The sequence below is a fragment of the Canis aureus genome, chromosome 8 (assembly GCF_053574225.1).
Source record: "Canis aureus isolate CA01 chromosome 8, VMU_Caureus_v.1.0, whole genome shotgun sequence".
Taxonomy (NCBI): Eukaryota; Metazoa; Chordata; class Mammalia; order Carnivora; family Canidae; genus Canis; species Canis aureus.
Window position 1 is genome coordinate 51,523,948 of NC_135618.1, and position 26,505 is coordinate 51,550,452.

At 38.7% G+C, this 26,505-nt stretch overlaps 1 protein-coding gene and 1 long non-coding RNA gene across 11 annotated transcripts in view; one reads left to right on the top strand and one right to left on the bottom strand.

Annotated features, from left to right (window-relative positions):
• The first annotated feature begins 189 nt into the window (after positions 1-189).
• Positions 190-26,247, top strand: LOC144319058 (uncharacterized). Of its 7 annotated transcripts, none has more exons than XR_013384978.1 (8): positions 190-506; positions 931-1,130; positions 1,438-1,593; positions 6,523-6,646; positions 9,728-9,947; positions 11,002-11,277; positions 20,438-20,572; positions 23,284-26,236. It is a non-coding gene; the product is annotated as an uncharacterized LOC144319058 (long non-coding RNA). The 7 variants fall into 7 exon arrangements; XR_013384979.1 differs by lacking the exon at positions 190-506 and adding an exon at positions 654-793; XR_013384976.1 differs by lacking the exon at positions 190-506 and adding an exon at positions 662-793 and having other exon boundaries at positions 888-1,130.
• SMG1 (SMG1 nonsense mediated mRNA decay associated PI3K related kinase) overlaps positions 2,481-26,505 on the bottom strand; it is a 107,557-nt gene continuing 83,532 nt past the window's right edge. For 3 of the 4 annotated variants that reach the window (XM_077906750.1, XM_077906749.1, XM_077906752.1), the window contains 17 exons: positions 25,453-25,625; positions 25,033-25,312; positions 24,268-24,540; positions 23,803-24,037; positions 23,311-23,537; positions 20,590-20,740; positions 19,897-20,086; positions 19,265-19,734; positions 18,051-18,188; positions 14,609-14,761; positions 13,345-13,524; positions 12,230-12,457; positions 10,982-11,193; positions 10,717-10,823; positions 9,713-9,892; positions 9,526-9,632; positions 2,481-6,964 (listed from right to left, as the gene is read on the bottom strand). In XM_077906750.1, the coding sequence (XP_077762876.1) occupies positions 6,887-6,964; positions 9,526-9,632; positions 9,713-9,892; positions 10,717-10,823; positions 10,982-11,193; positions 12,230-12,457; positions 13,345-13,524; positions 14,609-14,761; positions 18,051-18,188; positions 19,265-19,734; positions 19,897-20,086; positions 20,590-20,740; positions 23,311-23,537; positions 23,803-24,037; positions 24,268-24,540; positions 25,033-25,312; positions 25,453-25,625 (3,382 nt within the window). In that variant the 3' untranslated portion in view covers positions 2,481-6,886. The remainder of the gene's footprint in view (positions 6,965-9,525; positions 9,633-9,712; positions 9,893-10,716; positions 10,824-10,981; positions 11,194-12,229; positions 12,458-13,344; positions 13,525-14,608; positions 14,762-18,050; positions 18,189-19,264; positions 19,735-19,896; positions 20,087-20,589; positions 20,741-23,310; positions 23,538-23,802; positions 24,038-24,267; positions 24,541-25,032; positions 25,313-25,452; positions 25,626-26,505) is intronic. The other variant, XM_077906751.1, reaches the window with a different exon arrangement.

Genomic DNA, 26,505 nt, shown 5'->3' on the forward strand with positions numbered 1-26,505 from the left:
CCCGCTCCTCATTGGGTGGATTGAACTCAAGCTCCGGGGCGGCCCGACCAACCGCGGCCCGGCGCATGGCTTGAAATCGGGGTCAAAGGAGACCGAGGCCGCGCAGGCCGAGGGGGCGGGGACAAGGAGCGGCCAATCAGCGCCCAGGAGCTGTGGGACGCCCCGCCCAGGCCTTTCGGGAGCGGTTGAACTGCCGCGGCAGGCCCCGCCCCCCCGCGCCCCGGTCCCGGGCTGCGTGACCCGCGGTGGCCGCCCCGCCGCGCTAGCTCTCGGGATTTAGTCCTGGGGGAAACACGCCCCGCGTTATCAGGAGGACGGCGCGGTGACGCCGACCTCGCTGCGATCGGTGGCCCTCGCTGCGCCCCCGCGCGGCCACTCGGTGGCATCGCCGCTCGGGCCGCCCCGGCCGGGTCCCCGTCCCCCTCCCCCTCCCCCGGCCCAGCGGCTCGGACGCTCGTGCCCACCCCGGGAGGAAAGGGCAGTCCGCCGCGTGCAAGCAATCAGGAGTAAGGCCTTAGCTGGATGGAGGAAGGGGCGGGGGAGGAGGAGCGCAATCTGGGCTTAGTTCTCCAACACGGGGGGTGGGGGGTGGGGGTGGGGAGGGGAAAAGCACCGATTTCTCCAAAGTCGGCTTCTTCGTGGGCGTCTCCAAGGGAACTCCTTGGTGGGGTGGGGCGGGGCGGGGCGGGGCGTTTGGGTTGCTTAGGAGACGACGACGCCCCTCCGCGTGAAGGGTCAGGTGTTGACCGAACCTCCTTCCTTCCTGAGATGAGAGGTCTTGCTAAGCAAGGAGGTAAACCGCCCTCCTCGGGGGTGGGGGTGGGGGTGGGGTGGATTCGTAAGCAGTTTAGCACCAGACGAATGACTCCCACGTCTTTTCTCTGCAGGATTTCAAAATGCATTAAGCGTTTTTTTGGTTTTCCGTAATAGGAACGAAACCATGCCAGTGGTTATAAATGGGACATTGACCTGTTGACCCGATCAGAGAGGTTTCCGGAAGACCTCACCGTGGCTTTTTACGTTCCGGCCTTTTAAGTCCTCTTTATGATGACCTGTAGTATGCCACAAACGTGACTTTAAGAGACTACCCAGGTTCCTAAGAGTTTGAGAGGACACGGCTCCAGAGCTCGGTGAATTTCAGGGAAGGGTGTGACTTTTTACCACGATGTCGGAGGGTAGGGGCGGGGAGACGGGGAAGAAGGCCTTTGCGAAGGAAGGGGACTCTTCAATAAAGTGCCACTTTGGGGAGAAACTAGGCTTTTGTAGGTAAGATGCAGGCCGTTGATAGATACAGAGATCGCGTCTGGGGAGCCTTTAAAGCTGTGAAGTTTGTAGAACAGGCCCTCCCCCTCCCTCTTCAAAAGAAAATGAAAAGGTCTTAATCAGCAGCCACGTAGTGAACATACTAAGCACTGACTGCAAAATCTTGGTGTATAGACGCATAACCTCTCCTTCCAAAGAAGCCACAGAATTCTTAAGCTTTAAAAGTGACATTACTACCTTGGGAAATCAGCCTCTGCTACAAAATGCTTCTGGTTCAACCAGGCTCCCCACGTACAACTTAAGACTGCAACACCAGCTTGTGAAACTGAGGTAAGGTGGAAAAAACTGAAGCAACTCTAGTAGCAGCACAGGTTCCCCTTTCCCCAGTACTTTTGTTACTCAAGGAACGCATTCCCAGACCCATTTGCAACTTCACGGCCCAGAAGAACTGTTACAAGTTCTTTCTGTAAACTTCCAATTGGTCCAATTATTAAAAAAAACACCTACCCTTAGTGCTTTGAGCTTTTTGTACTACAGAAACAGGACAGGATCTTTTGGAAAGATGCCTGATGAAAACACAGTTAACATTAAATCATCTTATAATGATCTAGCAACCACAAAATGCAATCTGATTCCCAGATACTTAAAACAAGTCAAACATTTTAATTCTATCTTCCTTCAGAGCTTTCATTGAATACACGTGTCAATAACGTTCTGTGGTTTGGTTTTTTAAAAGATTTTATTTATTCATGAGAGACAGAGAGAAGGCAGAGACACAGGCAGAGAAGCAGGCTCCCTGGGTCATGCCCTGAGCCGAAGGCAGATGCTCACCTGCTGAGCCACCCAGGCGTCCCAGTTTTGTTTTTAAATACCGACAAACTTAAGCTTAATAAATTACACCTTAATAGAACTTACCCATAGAAATAAAATTTTCACTGCTGCTCAAAACCACTATAGTACTTTGAGGATTTAAATACAATTATTTTTAGGGGAGGTGCCTGGCTGGCTCAGTAGATCATATGACTCAATCTCAGGGTTTTCAATTTAAGCTTCACATTGGGTGTAGAGATTACTTAAAAATAAAATCTTTCTTTAAAAAATTACATTGTGAACTAAGCTTTAAAAAATTTTTTGGAGTTATTAAATAAAAAAGAACTCTACCCATATTCCAAAAGTAAGTTTTCTAGAACCTATCTTCAATAAATTCAGAGCTTAAATGCTATGTCTTTTAAGACTTTATTTTCTGAAAAACGTAGTTCATACAATCTTTGCTGTGTTAATGCAAATATGCACAAAGTAGGCATGTATTTTTGTTTTCCAAAAGATGCATTATGAACATTTTCAGGAAGCTGGTGTGATTTATTCAACTTTTAATCTTAAATACAATCACAAAATTATATCCATCAGGAGGCATTACAACCTTTTGTACAGAGAAGCCACTTTATACAATGTTACTAGGACAAGGAAGATTCAGTTCAACTCAATTTGCTTGTATAATAAGGGTAAAGTAAATTAACAAGTATGATGTTGCCACTGACATTACAGGTGGAAATATAAGAGAAATTTAAACCAGAAAAATAACTGACAACGGGAATTTTAAAGAGGAGCGGAAACTTGGACTTCAGGAAAAGAAAAATCAGCCTGTTTTGAAAGAAAAACATTCTAAAAGCCTGCATTTCAGAATAACATGCAATTCCTTAAGTTTACCATCTTCAAAAAACTAATTATGTGACAATTTTACATTAGCACAACAAACAGCTTTTCCCTAGTTAGCCCAAATTCCCATAGAAAGCAGGGGACTCTACAGTGTTCCTGTTGTACAACTAACCCGTGAACCTATAAAGCTTCTCAGAGTCCATTTGCTCTTTTGTAAATAAGGGATGGTAAGATTGTTACCCAGGCCTAAAAAGCAGGAAAAGAGCAACAAATCCTTAGGGTTTATAACACAATGGAATTCCCCTTCTGCAGTGAATGTTTGCAAAAATTTGTAATGCTAAGCTAGTTTTCCCCATAGGAGGAATGTTTCTATTACAACCCATATACCAAAAATAAAATCTGCCTTCTTTAAGTGACCCTTACATTACATAGTCTACCTCGATTTCAGGGGGAAAGCCCTAGCTCTAAATTACTGACATTTGACAAGCCCAAGAATAGAGAATGGAAGGTCACTGGTTTTCACATTCATCTGATTTTGTCTAAAAAGTACATGTGCTAACAGTAAAGCATTCACTGATTTTTGATGTTTATGAATAGGACTAACAGGCTAATTGTAGGCGCTTCATTTAATATGAAAAGAATTAGGAAAAAAGAAGAACCAGCTCCTTTGATATTAGTACTGCCAAAACAAGTAAGCCCCCAGATTAATTACAAATATGTGGAGGATAATAGGCCAGGAAGACTTTTCAATTTAAAGTACTGCCTATAATACCCCAGATTTAAAAGGACCTAAGATTGCACATCAACTCTAATATTTGGCTGTACTTGCATTGCCCTGCTCGGCATTGTTTAATGGCTCTTTCCTTAAGTTTCACACATCAGAACCACAATTAAAAAAAAAAACCAAAAAAAAAAAACAATGCAGATAACACCAAACATGAACAATATTAAGAAAACTACATACTAAGCTTAGGTAATAGTGGCAAGTGTTAAGGGCAGAAGTGATGGAAGTTTTTCTTTGTATTACAAACCCTCACCCTGAACCTGGGGTTTGGGCTCTAAAAAAACAATTTAGGGAAGCAGATCAAGAGCTTGATTATCAGTTCACACACAGAAATCTCACATAGTTCAAAAAAGAACTCACTCCAAGTGCCAGACACAAAAGAATGTTAATAATCATCTAGCAAACTATGTTAACTCATGACTGGAAAGAAGGAGATCCTGCAAGACACACCAAAGAAAAACTAAAAGAGAAATACACACAGCTCCATAAACTAAGCCTTCAGAGCTTTGTAGAGATATCAACTAAAATTCAGGCAATTTTAGAAAAAGACAACAAAACACTTAAAATAAACTTCAATTTCCAAGGGTACTCTAAATTGAAGAAGAGGTTGTAGGTTATTCTATACCCCCTGAATCTGAGAAAGAGAAGAAGAGAGGAGCAGATCCCTGGTTTTCCACAGGTATTTTGTATCCTCAAAAATGTATGACTTCGTAAGGACAGCACTCTAAACTTTATTTTACAAGATAATCCCCCAAATATAGCCCTGTCTTCTCAAGCTGCTCTATCACCTGGGCCTCTCACCGGTGATTAAATCTGTGGAGTTTGCCTACGACAGCTCAAAAAGTCAAGGCTACTTGGCAGAATGACTTCCTAGAGGAAGCCAAATTGTACAGACTGGGGTCTTACTATCCAGAGTGCAGTAAAGAGCAAGCTTTGAAGTCCTCAATTATTCACATTCTGCCCCACAACCAAACATGTATATGCCACACTGTTCTCTGAGGGACCATTTTAAAATAAAAGTGATGGATAATTTACCAGAGGCACATGTTTCTGATATAAAGCTGTTTTGTATTTGCTTGGATAAGGTGCCAGGTACCTCTGAAGCCTGAAATTCACAGGCAATAAAATTCACCTATTTCATTTATCTTCTTTACCAAAGAAAAAGCAATTTCTGAATACTACCAGTAGGGACAAACTAGTGTGAACTTGTTTTATCACCGTGATAAAAGTTTTTCCTTGCGACAATAAAGAATGTGGCTGAAAAGACTTTTACTTTGAGAGAGCAGAGGTAATCAAGTGATGAATGTAGTAGCTCCCACACAGCCTCTAGGAAATAAAGCAGCGTGCATGACACAATATGGCATTATTATTCCAGATAGGTTGTTTTGATTGTGAAAATAAGGTTCAAATGAGTGAAGAAAATAAAATTTGATGCACTAGGTTCCTTAACTTGCTATTAGACACATGGGTATTTGAAAATACCACCTTTCTTGCAATACTTGCCTAAGTATTAGAAAAGCACTGATACTGAGATGCATTCTCCCATGAGCATGTAAAGATCATAGATTAATGTGACAATCAGAATACAGAAAAGGCCAGAGCTATGTGGAATTTTTTCCTTAATACCCTTAAGTTTGTGAAGATTGGCAACCAGAAATGATCACAGTCCTAATCCCTAAAATGCAGGAAAAACGTACTCAATCAAGATTTTGTTCTATTCTGTGTCGATACGTGATTTTATGAATCCTATTCTAGTCTGGATTTTGATTTTGGATCAACAATTCAGCTTACAGTACTGAGATGCAATACTGAATTTAAGGAAACCTTGATCATGAATTCACAGCAAACTATTAAAATTGTGCAAAAAGTAAAGTACTTCACAGACTAATAATTGAACTTAATAAAAGATGGTGGTGGTTTTCATTTTGCTGATGTTTCATGTACATGTCCTAAAATGCCAGGTAAACTAAATGAGAAAACTGAATTAAAAAGCATTTCACTCTACCTCCACCAGAACATCACTTTATTGTTAATCTGTCATCAACAATGTAAAACTCTAATAGGTATTCTATTCTGGTTTTTAAAAAGGTAAAAGATTACATTGGATTAGCTACTTTTTATGAAAGAAACTACAGCAATTGCAGCAATTGCAGAAGAGGGAAAATTTGAATGACCTCCCAAAAATGCACACTATAAGCAAAGGGGAGTGTACATTAAATCAAATGTCTGTTAGATTCATTACTTTTGAATGCACAGTGACAATTCTGGAAACTGTACATGATAGAATCACAGAAACGACTTAAATAACCAGAATTACATTTTGTATGTGATCATCAGACCTTTAAACAATCCTTGAATTTTCCATATTATCAGTGGTTTTGGAGAAATTTCTGTTTATCACTCCAAATATAAGTTGTTAACAACATCGAGATGGAAGTATATGAAAGCAATATAAGGATTGAAATAAAAGTAAATTTGAAAGATGGCTAATCTACTGGATCAGGTAAAAGGGGAATGGGTAGATGGTGTGGGATTGGGGAGGAGGATGATGGGTAGGTTATTTTTTCCCTTCATTTCAGAAGTAAGTTCTTCCAATGTAGTGTATCTGTTACATAGCTCTCCATTTCCAGTCCATTTCTGAAATTCTTAGCGCATAGCCTTTTTGTACCTACTGGTCAACCCAACCAGTACTGTTGCCAAGCAACAAGTGTTACACGAGAATCTGAATGCATCAAATCTTCCTTGGCTGTGATTTCTTCGCGGCCCCAGTTTTCTCTGTTTCTGAGCGGGGTTTGTTTTTTCCTGGATTGTACACACAGGGTCAGGTGGAATGGAGTTCCAAATCACTCTGTGCTCCGCGGCATCCCGATTTCTTTCTGCAGCTAACCTCCTGACACGTTTGCAGCTGTTCTGTGGCAGAAAGACAATCTCCATGTTCAGGCGGTGAGCTTTCTTTCTTTCACCCTTGACCCTGGGGTTGCAGGCCATGGTGTTGGGCGTTTCCCTGAGTGCGGCTGTCCTGCAGGATTCACTTCCTAGCGCACCGAGATTTCCTAGGGTTCCTCAGAGTAAGCCCCCAGTTGCATCACCACCGACTGTGGTGTGGCTTTGGATGCCTGAGGCTGAGTTGATTCTGGTGGATGTCTGACCTCGCTTAACCAGACTCATCTACTGTCTCACCATTCATACCCAGGCTGTCCAACCTTCATACAGCTGAGCCAAGTTATCTAGATTAGTTGCTTCCTTAATGACATAGTCAACCTGTAAAAGTAGGCAGGAGAATATTTTTAAACATGTGGACCTTTAAAGGACATATATGAATTCTGGGAGTTAAGAGTTTCTAACCACTCAAATACCCAAAGGATGCTATAGTTGCTATGGTGGAAAGGTGAAGTAACCTGAGCTTCCCTCATAATTCCACAGCTTACAAAATGTGTGTCTTGGCAAAGTCACAATCCCTCTAAACCTTGTAAATCCTTAGGTGAAGACAGAGCCCCCAAGGTGCTCTTGGGGTTAAACACATGAAGTCACTAAGTAAATGCTTAAGCAGTGTAAAAAAAAAAAAAAAAAAAGTGCATAGCTGATTCTGAAATCTAGCTGGGTGCTCAACGAATACCTATTGATTCTGACTCAGCTAAATTTTCTTTTATAGTAAAAAAATATAATCATCTCTATATCCAGAGAATCCAAGGGGCCTAATTATATGTTAAATGCTCAATATATCGCTGCTGAATGAAGTCATGACTTATGTCAAAAGTTGTACACCATGATCTCTATACTTAACCCACTCCTAGAAGGCCTGTTAACTCTCTTTCATATAAAATTTACTATCACAATAAAAAGCACAAAAGCCAAGCTTCCTTCAAACAAATGGACAGAGAGCTAAAGATAGACAGTTATAGGGTGCCTGGGTGGCTCAGTCAGTTAAGTGTCTGTTTTTGGCTCAAGTCAAGAGCCCAGCATAGGGGAGTCGGCTTCCTGCCCCCTCCCACTGCATGCACTCTCAAATAAATAAAATCTTTAAATAAATAGATGAATGAATGAATGAATGAAATCTTAAAAAAAAAGACAGTCATGAAAGTCATAAGAATGCTTCTGAAGTGAAAATATCCCTGACTAAAAAAAAAACAAACAAAAAAAGAAAATATCCCTGACTCATTATTACCTATGTGTTTTATTTTGGGGTGTGTGTGTGTGTGTGTTTTCCCAAACCTGGCACTTTCTAAGAAAATAGTATTTCGGGTTCTACAGAGCAATGTAATGGTGTTTTGCTGTCACTGTTTAAAAAAAAAAAAAAAAAAAAAAAAAAAAAAAAAAAAAAACCAACCTTTTTTTTATGTTAAAATTGAATTGTAGATGTTAAAAAACATTAGAAAACAGGATATTCACAGTCTCAAATTTTAACCCCACAGAAGAAAAGGTAGTGCATTTGTAAAGAATTCAGGAGAACACTACCCTCGACCAAATGACCTAACTTAATAAGACAAAGATAGCACACACAAAGATACATCATTGATATAGTATTCCTGCCAAAATTGCTGATTCTGAATCTCATCATGAGGAAAATATCAGACAAATACAAAGTGAGGTATGTTCTACAAAATGGTCTGGACACATCAAAAAGGTCAATGTCATAAAAGTGGGGGGAAAAAAAAGGAAATCCTCAGTAACTGTTCTAGACATTCAAAGCAACTAAACATAGACAAGTATTTATGAAATGCAAGACAAGCCTTGACTAGATCTTGCTGGGCTGGGGGAGGGGAGGAGACAGGGCCAAAGGGGTTAAAAAAAAACAAGGACTAAGCCATAAAGTTATCCTGAACTTTGGGGATAACTAGAGAAATCTGAATATGGACTCCATGTTAGGTAACAGTCAACAATAACATCAATGTTGAGTTTCCTCAGTTAATAATAATAATGTTTTATGGGGCACCTGAGTGGCTCACTTGGTTAAGTGTCTGCCTTTGGCTCAGGTCATGATCCCAGGGTGCTAGGATGGAGCCCCTATCAGGCTCCCTGCTCAGTGGGGATTCTGCTTCTCCCTCTCCCTCTGCTCATGCTCGCTCAAATAAGTAAAATATATAATAATAATAATAATTATTATTATTATTTTTGTTTAAGACATATGTTGAAGTATTTAGGCATCAAGTGTTGTATCTGCAACTCCCAAATGGTTCTGAAAAACGATGTATGCATCACACATACACAGAAAGATGAAGCAAATGTAGGGAAACAAATGGTTTACTAGGTCTAGGTAGAGCATATGAGCATTCTACAACAGTTCTATAGGTCTTAACATTTCAAAATAAAAGGGGATTCATTCTCAAATTTATATATTTTTAATAACACTAATGAGAAAATTTCAGAGTAATAACTTCAGAAAAACTGACACCCCCAAACACATTATAGATACTATTCCTGCATCCAAAACTTCAACCTGGTTTCACTGGAAACCTTCAGATACTCCTACTTAAAATGCAAATTAACTGCTCTCTGGTGGAGAAGACACACACATACACACACACACAGACACACACACACACACACACACACACACACACACACGGCACACCTTAAGTTTCTGTTAGAAGAGGGCTGGGGAAAAAGAAATGTGCTAAATGGGTAGAGTCAGCTTAAAACGGTGAATATTTATTGTCCACTCCAGAGCTACCATTGCTAAAAATCTTCTGAATTCTAAAAATAAATTTCAGTTCTTCATTTCGTGGATGAATCACCAAGGATATGGATGAGGTACCTTTAAACCTATACTGTTTTCAGCAGCATTAAAATGTGTGGATCAAGTTTAAAAAATGGTCACTGACCTGTTCAGCAACTGACATCCTCCTATTCGGATCAACATCTCGGCCCTCGAGCTTGGCTTTCACCCTCTTCCACACACTCACTGCATAGGAGTTTCTCTCTTGCACAGCTGTGAAGCAATGGAAACATACATAAGTCAAACCACCACTTTGTATAAATATTTAATGTGTCCTTATTCTAACTGATTACCTTTCCCTGTTTTAGGGTCTCTGACAGCCTTTTTAGGACTACAAGCAACACTCTTGCCAGTTCCTGGAATGGTGCTTGGTGGAGTATCTGCTGAGGTGGCAAGATTTTTCTGAATCAACTTTCTAGCATTCTGCGACATGACATCAGGCTGAGTCTTCTGGCCAGTGTTGCTCCGGACTGCTATAGAGAAAGAGTAGATAGCTCAATTCACATGTAAAAAAGAAGACCAGAAAGAGTAAGTAGCTCAATTCACATGTAAAAACGAAGACGAGGGAGACAAAGAGGAGAGCACTCTCAATCAACTACAAATACATAGCCGGGAAAATAAATAGGATTTTACAACCTTAGTCTTTATCCCTTGAAATAGATACTGTCCTCTTAAATATAGCTTAAAGAGCTATTCAAAAATTTGTACAATGATGCTCACTGCTTGTTGTACTATCAAAAAACTGTATATATGTTGACTGTCCAATTAATGTAGGATTAATATGGTAAAGACACAGAATGGCATATTAAATTTGGATATTAAGTCATTTTTTAAAAGAGTATTTTATGACAAAGAAATTACCAATTTAATATTAAATGGGAAAAGGCAACAAAAACTGCATTCACAGAATGATCCCAATTTGTGTGTGTGTGTGCACGCACAGTCATACACACAAGTCTAACAAAAATGTGTAATGGTTCTACTCTAACTGGAATGAAATTATAAATTTTCCTATTTTTAAAAAAATTTCCCTGACAAGCATATATTTTATAGTCATAAATTATTTAAAAAGAATTTAAACATAATGTATTTCTACTTCCTCACACAAGTACTTTTAAAATTAAGCCAAAATGTGTTCATTCAGTTTGAGTTTTAACAGTTTAAGAAAACCCTTTTAAAAAGCGTTGACTATGAACATATTAGACTCAAAGTATAAATAAGCATCTTAGCTTAGCATCTATGTGTAGATTATTAACAGATCAAGATTCGGGTCTTTTTTAAAGTAGAAAAGTCATACCTGCAGCAAAGGATGGCTGGTAAGTAGCAGATGACGTTGGACTTGAACATTCATTTGTTGCATCGGTGACTAAGGGTGATGCAAAACCCACTAAATTATTATAGATACTGAAATACAAAATAAAATGGCTTATTTATGAAATCTCACCAGATAACTACTTACAAATATGAAAACTGAAAAAATTAGATGAATTAAATAAACAAAATTTATTATTATACCAGATATCTTGCTTACATTTTAAATTTAAGCCAGAACGCATTCTTACCTCTGACTTTGTGTTTTCAGTTCTTTCAAGGTGGGAGTTATTTCCTGGAGCATTTCAACGTGTTCTTGACTTCGAACCTGACCCATAGCTTGGACTAATGTAAACAGCACCGTCTGAATGTTGTCTTGCCATGATTTATATTCACCTAAGAACTGCCTAACACTGTTCTCATAGGGAACATCTTCACCATCTGCCAGGGCAGCTTCTTCATCCTAGAATTGATATATTAATGATTAAGAGAAACGGTATTTGTTTCAATAGTAACTCCTAACACAGTCAATTTTGAGTAACAACCAGTAAGTGTTTTTCAAATATGTGTTTAATAATCCATTTATTACATTTTAACTCCTTTTCTACAGGAATCTTATTTTCAGTGCAAGATAAAAACTCAAGTGAAAACAAATCCTCAAGTTAAATGATTTACTGTTTTATACTGATGAAGTTATTTAGTCTTTTCTGGGGGTTCAGTTGTCTTACTATGTAGATTATGTAGGATACTGGAGGGAAGAGACAATATTTCATTCATTTTGGAGGCAAACTCTTATGAGCTTCAGAATAAGGGTTGAAAGGGAAAAGAGATGTTGGAGATCAAAACACTCTGAGGCTATGTTCAAGTTTTGGGTCTATTGTTAAGTTACAGGACTTTGGATGAATCAGTCTAACATTCAGTTTCTCTAAGGTACAAAATCAGAATACTACAACCTGCTTTAAAAACAAAACAAAACAGGGATGCCTGGGTGGCTCAGTGGTTGAGCGCCTGCCTTCAGTTCAAGGTCCTGGGATCGGTTCAAGCTCCTGGGATCGAGTCCCGCATCGGGCTCCCTGCAGGGAGCCCACTTCTCCCTCTGCTGTGTCTCTGCCTCTCTGTTTCTCATGAACAAAGAAATAAAATATTTAAAAAACAAAACAAAAATAGTTAAAAACACAAATTAAGGGCAGCCCGGTGGCTCAGTGGTTTAGTGCTGCCTTTAGCCCAAGGCCTCATCTTGGAGACCCAGGATCCCACATCAGGATCCTTGCATGGAGCCTGCTTCTCCCTCTGCCTGTGTCTCTGCCTCTCTCTGTCTCTAATAAATAAAATCTTACACACACACACACACACACACACACACACACAAACTCAGTTACAAATTGGAAGATAAGACCTGACAGAAGTTGTTTTGTTTATATCATTATTTTCCCAAATACAACTACTTGTAATTTTATGAAAGGAAGGAGTTAATTGTGTGCCAGTATTATTAGTCTTACCTTAGCCATTGCTTTCAGGAGATGTTTGACATCTCCAAGTTGCCGGTTATGACCAGTGAGCACAGTCTTTATATTATCAACCAGATTCTGAATTGTTTCACAGACTGTTTCTATCTGTTGCTCTTTCTCTGTCTGAATTGCCCTCTGAGTAGACATATCCTGGGTCAATTGTTTGTGTGCTGACAAAAGCCACTCAGAGCTGCCAATAGGATGCTCAAGACTGGTGTCCTAAACAAAATAAGCATTTGTGTATCAGATGGAATAAGATTCTATCCTTCATCACCACGATCAAAAGGTTTTAGTAACTCAAGCTCACACAAAGAACCTCATTTGCTGCATCATGAACTAATTATGTACGTAATAGTACTTAACAATAACTTAATTTCTGAAATATAAAGATTTTTAATTTTTCTGCATAATCATACAGGAATAAATCCTCAAAGACATAAAATATATATCTAGAATAATAAAAATGATCTGTATCAAGGACCCTAAACCCGTGTAAATCACTCTTTAAAAAAGACACTTCCTAATTAATACATAGTCTAAAACTTTCCCATAAAATATAAACACTAAATTTATTGACTTTCTATTTCTGGACTCAACCCTCCTGTCCACATTCACCTTCCACTAGCCCTTGTCTGCTACCCTATTATCAGTGCGTCTAAGTCATTTGCTATACACTGAATTCCTCCTCCCCTCTGAAACTCCACAGTACTGCCAATTGTAGCTCTGAGAATCCTTTTAACTTTTTAATTCATTGTATTATTTATTATCAATAGGTTCCTTGGGGACTAAGAGCAAAATTTAATCATTATTAGTTTTTAAGATTTTAAAGTACTCTCTACATCCAACGTGGGGCTCAAACTCACAACCCCAAAATCAAGAGTTGCATGCTTCACAGACCAAGCCAGCCAGGTGTCCCTGGATATAATCATTATGTCCCTCAAACAGTATCTTATATACAGTACACACACTATATATAAATGTAAACTGACTATATTACATTGGCTTTGAGGGCATGACACTGGCCTTAACATTTTTATCCACAAGTCTCTACTCTCATATCAAGATTCAAGACTCACCACTCAAAAAAAAAAAAAAAAAAGACTCACCACTCTTTGTAATAAACGAAGCTCTAACTCAGAGACTGAACTGTTAAACTGTGATGCAAATGAACACATTTGCTGACATCGTTTGATTAGTTCAAATAATGCGGCATCCAGGTTTAAGGCTTCTGCAGTTCTAGTTCGTAAACTTTCAAAATGGATGATATTGCTGCAGAGGAAAGTGACCTATAAAGAGGTAAAAAGGAATGGACCCATCACAGTCAGGGAAGAAATGCAATTTTAATCTGACATGAAAAAATACTACCAGAATTCATTTCCAGAATTCAGGACCACAACTGGTCCTTAAAAAATGTTATGAATGACTCTTTTAGGAAACAGATCTAATCCTAATAAAGGCTATGAATAAATGCACCTTGTTTTGGCTAATGTTATTAGATCTGAGATGGTTAAAATCACCTAAGTACATTCATATACAAGTATCTTCTACATGTTTGCTTTTTGGTAGAAAATTTACTTCACAATAAAACTGTTATATTCAATTGCAATTTATTAGTGCTATGTCCAAATTTCAATTTGGAACACTGCCCTTCTGCTTCTACTCTTGCCTAGCCTTACAGTAAGACCACAAAATATGACCTTCAATGTATGACGATATTATGCACATTTAAAAAAATATTATAATACTACTGTGATTATGTAAATAATTTCTTTTATAAATACATACTGAAATATTTACAGATAAAAATCATACGTTTGGAATTTCATTAAAAATGGGAGGGAAAGGAAAAACTGGAAGTATGAGGAAATAAAATAGGACATAAGTTGATCACTAAATTTTAATTGGTTATGAGAATATGGGAATCACTGTATTAGTCTAATTTTGTACCTGATGGAAAACTATCTAATAGTTTTTTTTCTTTTTTTGCTTTTGTCCCCTTCCCCCAGTCGTAACGAAGTTAATCCACAACTTCTGACAGAACACAAGCTCATAAAGACATTTTATTGCCACTGGGTCACCTTAGTTGCATAAAGAGAACCTTAGACAAATATGGAATTAAACTCCTTATGTTCCAACAAAGGCTGAACCCATTTTATATCTAGCTAGGTGACAGTAAAGATATACGGAAATAACTGGCTGTGAGCTCAGCCTAAGGGATGCCCTTCCAACCAAGGCCTATCAGACTCTATTTCCAGTACTGTGAACTAGAGAGTGGACTCTCAAGCTACCTCTAGTTATCCCACATGTAACTCCCATCAATTGTAGAATCCCATAACTGAAAACAAAGATGGCACACATGGGTCACAATACCTGGCTTGCTCTTTGGCTCTCTTTAAGGACAAGATTTCTTCTTTCGGCTATTGTTGCTTCAAAATCCTGTAGTACAGGTGCCAGTGCAGGGTTGGCACCACCTGCCCACTTAAGTCGCTGTTCAATACTTGCTTCAAGTGCTGCTAGTTTCTCCTATAAAAGCCAGAAGAACATCAGTGAATATTTCACACTCTCCAATTCCTGGTGAGGATTTTATATAAATACAAGACAGATTCAAAAGAAACAGGATGAGACATACATAATTTAGAAAACATTTTTAACATACATCTTTTAGAATTAATCTTGATTTCATTTGAATATTTAAGGCTAAATATGTCTGGGGAGGTAAGAACTGGCTTTCAGTTGGTCTTAAAATCTGCAGATTTTAATTATTTTTTTTAAAGTCCATCTATTTACTTCAGAGAAAAAGAGGAGACAGAGCAAGAGATAGAGGAGGAAGAGGCAGAGGGAGACAATCTTGCAAGCAAACTCCTCACTGAGGGTATAGCCCAATGTAGGGCTCAATCTGCCAACCTATGAGATCACAACCTGAACCAAAACCAAGAGTTAGAGGGGCGCCTGGGTGGCTCAGTCGGTTAAGCGGCTCCCTTTAGCTCATCATGATCCCAAGGTCCTGGGATCAAGCAGCACATCAGGCTCCCTGCTTCTCCCTCTCCCTCTGCCTGTGCTGTCAAGTAAATAAAATCTTTAAAAAACAAACAAACAAACAAACAAACAAAGCGGTGGATGCTCAACAGAATGAGCCACACAGGCATCCCAAGATTTTCATGTTTAAAGAAGCCTTCATTTAAAAAATATACATATTTTATTTATTCATTCATGAGAAACACAGAGGGAGACAGAGACATAGGCAGAGGGAGAAGTAGGCCCCCGACAGGGAGCCCAATGTGGGACTTGGTCCCCAGACTGGAATCATGCCCTGAACTGAAGAGAGACGCGCTCAACCACTGAGCCCTCCAGGCATCCCTAAATAAAGTAGCCTTTAATAAAATGAAAACAGGGCAGCCCCAGTGGCACAGCGGTTTAGCGCTGCCTGCAACCCAGGGTGTGATCCTGGAGACCTGAGATCAAGTCCCCCAGCAGGCTCCCTGCATGGAGCCTGTTTCTCTCTCTGCCTGTGTCTCTGCCTCTCTCTCTCTCGCTGTGTTGCTCATGAGTAAATAAACAAAATCTTTAAAAAAAAAAAAAAAAGAAAAAGAAAAACAGTGCTACATCAAATTCCTAATGCACTTAAGTGCTACTATCTTATCTATAAGAATATCCATGTACCATTTGCAACAAAAGAGAGTTAAGAGGATATAATGCTAAGTGAAATGTCACTCAGAGAATGAAATAAATGATTTCGCTCATAGTGGAATATGAGAAACAAAACAAATGAACAAAGAGGAAAAAAGGTGAAACACACAAAGAAACAGACTCTTAACTTTAGAGAACAAACTGGTGGTTACCAGAAGGGAGGTGGTTGGGAAGAGGGGTGAAAGAGATGATGGGGATTAAAGAGTACACTTATCACAATGAGCACCAAATCATGAATAGCACTGTTGAATCACTATATTGTACACCTAAAACTAATACAACTCTGTATGTTAACTACAATTAAAATAAAAAACTTAATTTAAAAAATCCATCTACACTTTTGATTACAAAAGACAAGGGATCCCTGGGTGGCGCAGCGGTTTAGCGCCTGCCTTTGGCCCAAGGCGCGATCCTGGAGACCCGGGATCGAATCCCATATCAGGCTCCCGGTGCATAGAGCCTGCTTCTCCCTCTGCCTGTGTCTCTGCCTCTCTCTCTCTCTGTGACTATCATAAGTAAATAAATAAAAATTAAAAAAAAAAAATTAAAAAAAAAAAAAAAAACAAAAGACAAAAATCAAATTTTCCCAGATTCAAAAGTTTATAAACTCATGACAAGGAAGGTTTTACATAACAAAGTTATTTCATTATTTATTCACCACTTTAGGTGGAGGAATTCACATCCTGTCTTTCCTGCACTTCTCTCCCTCTTTCTTTTTTTTTTTCTTTTTTTTTTCTTTTTTATGATAGTCACACAGAGAGAAAGAGAGAGGCAGAGACATAGGCAGAGGGAGAAGCAGTCTCCATGCACCGGGAGCCAGATGTGGGATTCGATCCCGGGTCTCCAGGATCGTGCCCTGGGCCAAAGGCAGGCGCCAAACCACTGCACCACCCAGGGATCCCCTCTCCCTCTTTCTTTGACAGAAACACACCCCTAAAATCAGAAAGGGCAGGTATTCACTCTCCAATATTGAAACCTAGCCCTAATATATTGTAGAGAAAATATATTTCAATCTTCAAAGTGAGCTCCAGAAAAGTTTCATTAAAAATGTAAAAATTACAGAAGTGATTATACTTGATTTTATACTAACATTAATTTGTAAAATGAGCAGAAAAATGTCAGTTACATGAGATATAAGGGGTACATGAGATAAAAAGAGAAACAATACAAAGACATATATAACCATTATCAAGACCTGTTTCTTATTTTGAAAGGGGGAGGGGAGATTAAATATTAGGCAGAAATGACAAAAAATTGTAATAGAAAAATATCCTATTGCCTTTGACATCATAAAATATCACTAACTATATAACAGAGATAAAAAGTGCCTAAGCTAGGGTGCCTGGGTGGCTCAGTCAGTTAAATGCCCAACTCTTGATTTCAGCTCAGGTCATAATCTCAGGGTCATGAGACTGAGTCCTGCGTCTGGCTCCATGCTGAGCCTGCTTATGACTGATGTAATGAGCACTGTATCACAGAAGACTGATGAATCACTGACCTCTACGTGAAACTAATAATACATTATATGTTAATTAATTGAATTTAAATAAAAATATTTTTTAAAGATTCTCACCCTCTGCCCCACCCTTGCTCTTTTCAAAATGAAATAAAAGAAATGCCTAAGCTTTTTAGATATGAATAGTAAGCCTTTCAGAAAAACTAAGTGTTAGGATGCCTGGGTGGCTCAGCAGTTTGGGCGCCTGCCTTTGGCTCAGGTCATGATCCTGGGATCTGGGATAAGTCCCGCATCGGGCTCCCTGTGAGGAGCCTGCTTCTTCCTCAGCCTGTCTCTCTGCCTGCCCCCGCCCCCATCATGAATAAATAAAATCTTAAAATCTTTTTTTTTTTTTAATCTTAAAATCTTAAAACAAAACAAAACAAAACAAAAAACCCTGAAATGTGTAGTATGTCTCTATTCCTGGTTCAAAATACACTGCTAAAAAAAAAAAAAAATACACTGCTACTGTTAGTTTTGGTTACTTGAAGAAAAAAAGATACAAATTAAAAATAAAAGTGAACAAGAAGTAAGCCAAGGACAGACGTGTACATAGACTGAACACCTCCTCACAGCATAGGTCATTTCTGAAAGTAAATGTGCTGCAAGTTAAGGTCTGGCAAAACACACCTGAACTGTTGCAATTGAAGTTTCAATTTGGCTCAGAGTATGGAGTTTCTTTTTCATGCTGGTTAGGATGGCTGACCGAGGAGGAGGTGTAACTGACATGGCTTGTGGTCTATTGATAAGAAGGTCTTCATGCTGCCACTGTTCAAAGAAAAAACAATTTAATAAAATCAGCAGGAAAAATAATCTTTAGATAAAAGGAGGGGAGGTGGGAATTAGGACTGAGGCGAAGAGAAAAAACCCAGCCACAGCAAAGCGAGGTAAGCAGAGAAGTCTAACAGCAGAAACATTACAAAGAATCACAACCAGGTGAAAAATTTCCTAATTTAGAGAATGGCTGATAAATTTCTTTGATCAGTGATATGCAACAACTAAGTAGTAATTCTGAAGATGTTTCCAAGTGTATATAAAAGTCTAGTATACAATCTCCCCAAAAGATATCTATCTCCAGTTAAGAGGTTGGAAAAGGCATGGGTGGATGGTGGGTGGAGAGGCACAGTCTATCCAGCGTGAGGCTAAGCAAGTGATTAAGAGAAATGATGGCAGCAGTACAGAACAAAGAATTCTCCAGAGAGCCTAGAAGTTGTAGAAAGGGGCAGGCAACTGCTCAAAGAGGAGCAAGTCATCTTGTATGTTTTAAGGAAGGCCCCAGAAGGCTTAAGGGATATTTGGGCTACAATTAAAAGTAATATATTGTACTTAGGGCTTAAAATGACGAACATTTGTTCAGATCAACAAAACTGTAAGGATATAATGTTTTCCATTCAGTTGTCAATTTTTTAAGGGAATAAACTCTAAAATGTATAAGACAATAAAAATGTCAACTTTTTTTGAAGAAAAAATAAAAAGATTCCAATGTGCTAGACAGACTGTTAACATAAAATAATTTCAAAATGTGAATAAATTAGTTTTCTTAATTTATGAGCTAAAGAAATCAGTTCATGATAAAACTTAACAATACAGATAATACCAACCATACCACATGGATGGAAACAAAGTTAGAAGTCGCAAAGTGTAAACACAAAATACTCTCAACTACAGGAAACAGAAACAAGGAAAAACTGGACAAAGATACCAAAATGCTAAAAAGCTGGGTTTGCTGTGGGCTGGCACAATTCAGGATGTTTAAATTTTTTTTTCTTTGTATTATTTTATATTAATTCCCCCAGGTTTTCAAATTCCTAGAGTAGAGAAAAACACATTAGAGAAATACTTACTTGAAACATGGCAATATGCAGCTGAACACGCTGCAGGCTTGTCTTACAAGAAGAAATACTGGTTTCTAGCCTGCGTACCAAGTCATGTTTCTTCCAGGCAGTATCATAGGAGCTTGCTAACACAGTTGCCCTGTTCATTACCAACTGAGAGAACTTCCCAATCTGGATGTTGTGCTCCACTGCTTTCTTACAAAGATCATCAACAGAGACTTTGCTTTCAGCACCAAAGTCCTTTGCCTCTACTTGAGCAATAATGTCTACACCCAGGGCACTGATAAAACTGCAGAGGGTGAGTCCTAGGGCTTGGTTCGGTAGTCCAATCAAGAGCTGCCTCACAAAGTCAGCTGTGAATGCCTTTATAGGTTTGGCCATCTGGTCTTCACTGAAACAGGAGTTTCTAAAAAGAGTTTTCACATTGACAATCTGTACAGGTCCATTTACAGTATTCTGATCCTCAAGCGAACTCGAACCTAAAACAGGAAAATTTTCAAGTATTTCATGCAAAGTAAAATAAGGTAATAATAATGCTTATTTAAAAACTAGACTGTATGAGCATACAATTAAGCCTGCTCCATCCCTACCCCCTTCTAAAGTTCTACACAAATCCAATATGTTTAAATGTGAAAGATTACCTGATAAAGTTTTAGAAAAGGTACCACAGAGCCTGAAAAATTCCTTAATTGTCTGTAATCTTTTTAGAAAGAAAATCTCTTCTAGCACCTGCCGGTGATTATCATCATCAAAAAAATTGACTTGGGTACTCCTGGCTTCCCTTATAATGTCAATCTTTCGCCAAGCAATGGGAATTTCCATCTTGTTTAACTATGTAAAAAAAAAAAGAAAAGAAAGTTCCTTTCTCTACTTTTCACACAGTGAACTACTTTACCACATGTGCATTCAATCAGTACTCATAAAATCAATATTTACCTCTTCTTTAGTTTTTTTTAATATTTTATTTATTCATGAGAGAAAGAGAGAGAGAGAGAGAGAGAGAGAGAGAGACACGCACAGACACAGGCTGAGGGAGAAGCAGGCTCCATGGAGGAAGCCCGACGTGGGACTCGATTCCAGGTCTCCAGGATCACACCCTGGGCTGAAGGTGGAGCTAAACCGCTGAGCCACCTGGGTTGCCTTCTTTACTTTTTAAAAAGATTTTATTTATTCATTTGACAGAGAGCAAGAGAGCACAAGCAGGAGGAATGGCAGATGGAGAGGGAACAGCAGGCTCTTCACTATGCAGGGAGCCCCAGGATCAAAGGACCATGACCCTAGCCAAAGGCAGACACTCAACTGACTGGGCCACCCAAGGTACCCCTAATATTTACCTTTTCAACTAATAAGCCAAAAGCAGTTTCAACTTGGGCAAACATCCCATCAAATGCTACCAAAAGCATCTGGCCAGCTGACATTTTTGGTGTTTCATCAACTGAACCATTTCTTGGTTGGATTAATTCACCATATTGAGCATGTAGTATTCTAGAGAAAAAGAAAAGGGAATTAAAATCCTAAGTGAAGAGTAATAAATTTGGGGGAGAACACAAAAGGTCAGTAAGAGTCACAGCTAGCATGCAATCTAAAAAAATAAATCTTTTTTAAGATTTTATTTAATTAATTTTATTTATTTGAGAGAGAGAGAGAACGAACCCAGAGTGGGAGGAGGGACAGAATTCTCAAGCAGACTCCCTGCTGAGCGTGAAGCCCCACACAGGGCTCAATCTCAGGTCCTCAAGATCACAACCTGAGCCGAAATCAAGAGTCAGACACTTAACCAACTGATTGACCCAAGCACCCCTAGAAAAGAAGTCTTTTTGCATGCAGGAAAGACTGTTAGGATAAAATGATATGTAGTGCCATCATAATATGAAGTTAATGGTTCCAATTCAGTATTAGTAATTGTTCATGTGATCAAATTTTATGCAAACCTAGATTATGACAATTTTTAAAGAACTATATATTATAGTCTCACTTAACACAAAGAATGTAAAATAATACAAACCCCAATAAATGTCAAGAATCACACAATTCTAAAGCTAGAGGACTTCACAAAAATTGTCAAGTATGTTCACACCACTGTCACATACATGAAACAGCCAACACATACAGACCCCAAACTCAAAAACCTGCTATTTGTGGCACACTTGTTTTGAATAATGCATAGTTTGAGTTTAAGTCTCCAGAAATTCACCAAGCATATCATCAACTTAAGACTTACACAGTGGCTTATGTATCCAGACACTATTCTGAACATTTTATATAAAAAAAATCAAAAATAGCATTCCTAGTACCTACAACTAGTATTATTGTTACTAATGTTAACCAAATCTGTTTTTTTTTTTTTTTTTTTAAGATTTTTAAAATTTATTCATGAGAAAGAGAGGGCAGAGACACAGGCAGAGGGAGAAGCAGGCTCCCTGCAGGAAGCCCCATGTGGGACTCCATCTCAGGACCCTGTGATCATGCCCTAAGCTGAAGGCAGACGCTCAACCACTGAGCCACCAAGGTGCCCCTGTTAACCGGATTTTCAACTTTATCACGCACACATACAGAAATAACTATACGACTACTAAGAGAATTTAAAAAGGCTAACCAGGGCAATTTCTAATGGAAAAAAGAGCTACAAGATGGTATACAATTTTCCTTGAGATGATCAAAGGTTCTCCAAAACAAGGTACAAACAAGCTGTAACAGAACCAGGCATGAAGTTTGTTACCTAAATCACACATGAAGAGTAATCATCCATTTGCGGGTAAGGAAAATCTGAATTAGGTTATCATGGGGAGATAAATGAGGGCTGAAATTTGTGAGAAAGAAAGGTATATAGATTTAGCATCTAAATGTTTAAATAATGCTAGAAATTTAAATGATAAAGCTATTATGCAAATAATCTAAATCATCTATTGATGTTTAGTTTATGCTATAATAATTGCACTCATTTTTTTTTAACTGTATGGTGAAATAATTATAAAGAAACATAGGAAAGTTTTGAATGCGGATAATGGAAAACATTAATGAATTATTGTTAACTTTTTGGGTGAAGTAACGGCACTGCAATTAAGAAAACTAAATTTGTATTTTAGATATATATACTTCCTGTATGTTCAAAAATGAAGATAGTTGCTTCAAAATAATCAGGACAGTACAATCTAAACAAGACAAATAGTTTAAACAATTTAAACAAGTGCAGATAATTGCCAAAGGTGGGAAAAAGAAAGTTCATTATACTATTCTATTTTCTTTTCTTTGTATTTTGTCATAGGAGGAAGAACGGTAGGTCAATCCATTTCCACTCTCTCAATTATACTTTCTGGGGCAAATCTGACACCAGAATACCAAAGAAAGAGGTCTTGAGTCACCAGAGATAAAGGGGCTTACAGCTTAGCTATGGGTAGAGTGCATAGCTGGAGGAACAGCCCAACCTTTACAGGTTCCAAAGTCAAATGGTTTCTCTGGATTTCAGAGATGAAAAACCACAATATTCAGTATCTAAAACAAACTTAAAAAGTTTAAGCAAACTTAGAAGCATTTGCCTCAAGTGAGGTGTGTACTCCATTAACTAAACTGGCTCAGATGCTCCCATGAAGTTCTGAGGGCTGGTTTAAAACTCCTACACTCCACTTTGTGTGTGTGTAGCACACGTATCATGAAGCAACCACATTACAAGTATACATGTGTGTATGTGCTAAACATTCATGGAGCTACACACCCAGATGAGTGCATGTGTATAACTGGTGCAATCTCAGGAATCTCTGCTGACTGTACCGACATAACTCCACAGTGTGACCATAGTACTACTGGTATGCAAAGTGCTAACACTGCAGGAAAGATGGAGCCTCATAAGACATCCCTGCACATATGTGTTTTACAACTTCCTGTGAATCTGTAATTTTTTCCAAAAACAAACTTTTTAAAAATATAGGTAAATATTTTTAAGTAACTATATCTGCTGTAAAATTACAACTAAACTTACGTATAGTAAGAGCTCAGAAACTGTTATTTGGCTTTCCTATCTCCTTCGCAAGAAAACAGCACAGCTACCATTCACTTGCCTGGCAACATCGATGTAATGAGCATGTGTTTCTTCCTCGAGTCCCATAGCTGCATTTCTTAAATAGGCCTGAAGAGATTCAACTAGAGTCTGCAGGGGAACGCCATCAGTTGTCTGCTCAATAAGACTGTCCAGCTCATGAAGCATACTTTCTAACGTGTATTCTCCTTTCATTAAACATCTCAGTGCTTCTGGAAATATGATTTGCCGGAAATTTGAATTTAATTCCTATAAATATGTGAGAAATATATTTTAATGTTTTCTGAGTTAAGGTAAGTTATACGTTTAGAGGTTTAATGCCATGTACTAAGAACAAACTTATGCAACTGTAACCAACTTCTGGCTACAAACCTCACACTGACCTTTAAGTGACTGATTAAGCAACATTAAAAGGGGAAAAGTCAAATTGCTTTTCTGAACCAGAGATAATAAGTATAAATGTTCAATATCTAAAACAAACTTATCAATGTTACACTAATTTAAAAGTGTTCACCTGAAGTGAGGTATAAACTCCATTAGCTAAGTGAACTGCCTCAGAAGCTTCCATTGGGTTCGGAATGTCTAAGTCCTGTGGCACCAGGTGGCACTGCTTCAGTAACTGCACCAGGCAAGTGACGTTCCCACTCATACTGCAGAGCTCTTCCAAGAACCAGGCTCCATCCCGAGAGGTCAGATCCACCAGCTGCTCCCCAGCACTTGAAGCTGCACCTTCCATCATCAGGTTACGCCTAAATGCAAAAAGTGTTTGTACAATGAAAACTACTCAGCTATACTCACACACAAAAGTGGATACCTCAAACTCTGAAGGGAAGTAAAGCAGCTATAACAGTGAGTGAGACTAATGAAAGTAAAAAAAATACATTAAGTTTGGTATTAAACAAAAGGCACAAGCAATCTCAATAAGCATGAAAGTTTTCAAGACAACAAAATGGTCTCAATACAAAGTTGGTTAACTCACCTTGTAAGAGTACAAAGGGCGGAAATAATAACACTTGCTAGACTCAAAGATCCTTCTTCCCCATTCTCGTGAAGGAAAACCTTAATGCAACGTTCAATTTCTTTCAACTGATCTTCACAAACAGGCACAGTAACAGCTTCCTGTTTCAAGCGTTCCACTTGTCTAATAAGCCTACTGTTGATGTCAGCTGCGTACCGCTGCAGAGTCATCTCTGTGGCCGTGATGAATTGACACACTGTTGGTGGAGGCTGGGGAGCATACTGCATCTCGTATCTATGCAAACAGAGAGAGGTGCTTGTATACAACATAAGCACTTCTTGCTTGTAAAGAAAGTTCGCATTTTACACTGGGGAATATGGAATACTGTCTGTGATTCTCAAACCTTAAATAGTAGAAACCATGATTTCCATTTTTACAGATAAGAAAAAGTCTCAAGAGCTCAAGTAAACTATTTTTTCAAGTAAATTTTCTAAGACAACTTTTTTGTGAGCAACAGCTCAATGTTGCAGTTTAGCTGTCTTTACCCTGATCCCATCACTCTGACACTAGGACACGTTTTAATTAGAAAAAACACACCATCTTATAAGGGAAAACAGGAGTTCAAATCCTCTTAAAACCAAGAAAAAAAGAGACTCCCATTCAGATTCCATCCATCAACCATTTCTTTCAGAAAAATAAAATACTATATACATAAAATAATAATTTGAACACAACTCTGCTTCCAATCCCCTGAGAAGTAAAGAAAATTAAATGTGATCAACGTACTTCCTGTACAGTTCTTGACAGCGCTCAACTGTGGTATTACAGATGAGCTCTTCCATCCAGGTCTTCCACTGCTCAATTCGATGTTTTTGAAATATGGCTTTTGGATACTGCAGAGCTACAGTTGCATAGTGATGCAGCTGTTCCAGACAACCTCGGAGCACTGAACGCCTCTGCTGGAGAAGAGCGCCCACTTCTCCCTCTAGCTGCTCACACTGGCTAATCAAGTGCGCCTGGCCAGCATTCTGTAGAAAGGCTGTTGCGGGCACATAGCTTGGAGGACCTTTTGGTAAAAAAGATTATTAATCACAGTGAAACTATTCCAAACCAGCAGTCATTGAAAGGAGCACAAACCAGAACCCCACACATAAACACACAAATACACATGCTCAACATGTGTATCTAAGATAAATCAACCCATACCAAGGTCCATTTGTGAGCTTATCTCCTGAAGCAAACTTGCAAGTTGTGTTGCTTCTAAATTATTGAACGCAGCCTGATAATGCGTTATCCACTGTTCAAATTCATTCAGCTTCACCTGGATTGCTTCCTGTACAGCCCTTTGCTGAGTCTGTAGTTGAGTGTGTTCAGAATACCTAATAAGAGGAAATATTTTTTAATTGCCTCTTCCTTCTACTTAATTTCATAACCTTGATTTTGCTCATACTTGAGGTTGCCTGGTAAGCTCCTTTTCAATCTTAAGGGCATAATTCAAATGTCCCTTACTTCTCTGTTTTTGCCCATAATTCTCTCAACTCTACTCACAACATTTTAAATAAAACATGTTCAAAATCCACCACACAGACAAAAAAACAACCAGCACACCTACCAGGTTTTGAGTGTAAATGACAGACCTTTTAATCCCAGAGACTCACACAGTGTGTGGCATTTGCATATTTACCCTTTACTGACCGCCTGGCTCTGTACAAGGTTCATTCAACTTGGATCATTCTGTTTAATGCTTAATTCAGCAAAGTGGATAAAATAATTGCCACTGTACTAATGAATAAGGATCCAGACACAAACGGTACAGAGAAACCCAAACCCCTCAAAAAAAGGGGGGGGGGGGCAGCCCTTGTGGTACAGCGGTTTAGCGCCACCTCCAGCCCGGGATGTGATGCTGGAAACCCGGGATCGAGTCCAACGTTGGGCTCCCTGCATGGAGCCCGCTTCTCCCTCTGCCTGTGTCTCTGCCTCTCTCTCTCTCGGTGTCTCTCATGAATAAATAAATAAAGATCAAAAAAAAAAAAAAGAAAACCAAACCCCAGGTTTTCTGAATCCAAGTTCATGTTCTATTGTACCCACTTATCTCCCATAATTAATCAAACATTTCAATTAAAAATAAAGCAGAAAATTTAAGTAAATTTCTATATCTTAATTTGAAATTGCAGTCCTTGGGAGAGCTTTTTATCATTTATGTAAATCGCTATAATTCTAATTGAAGTTGACAATGTTTATACAAATATGAAAATTCTC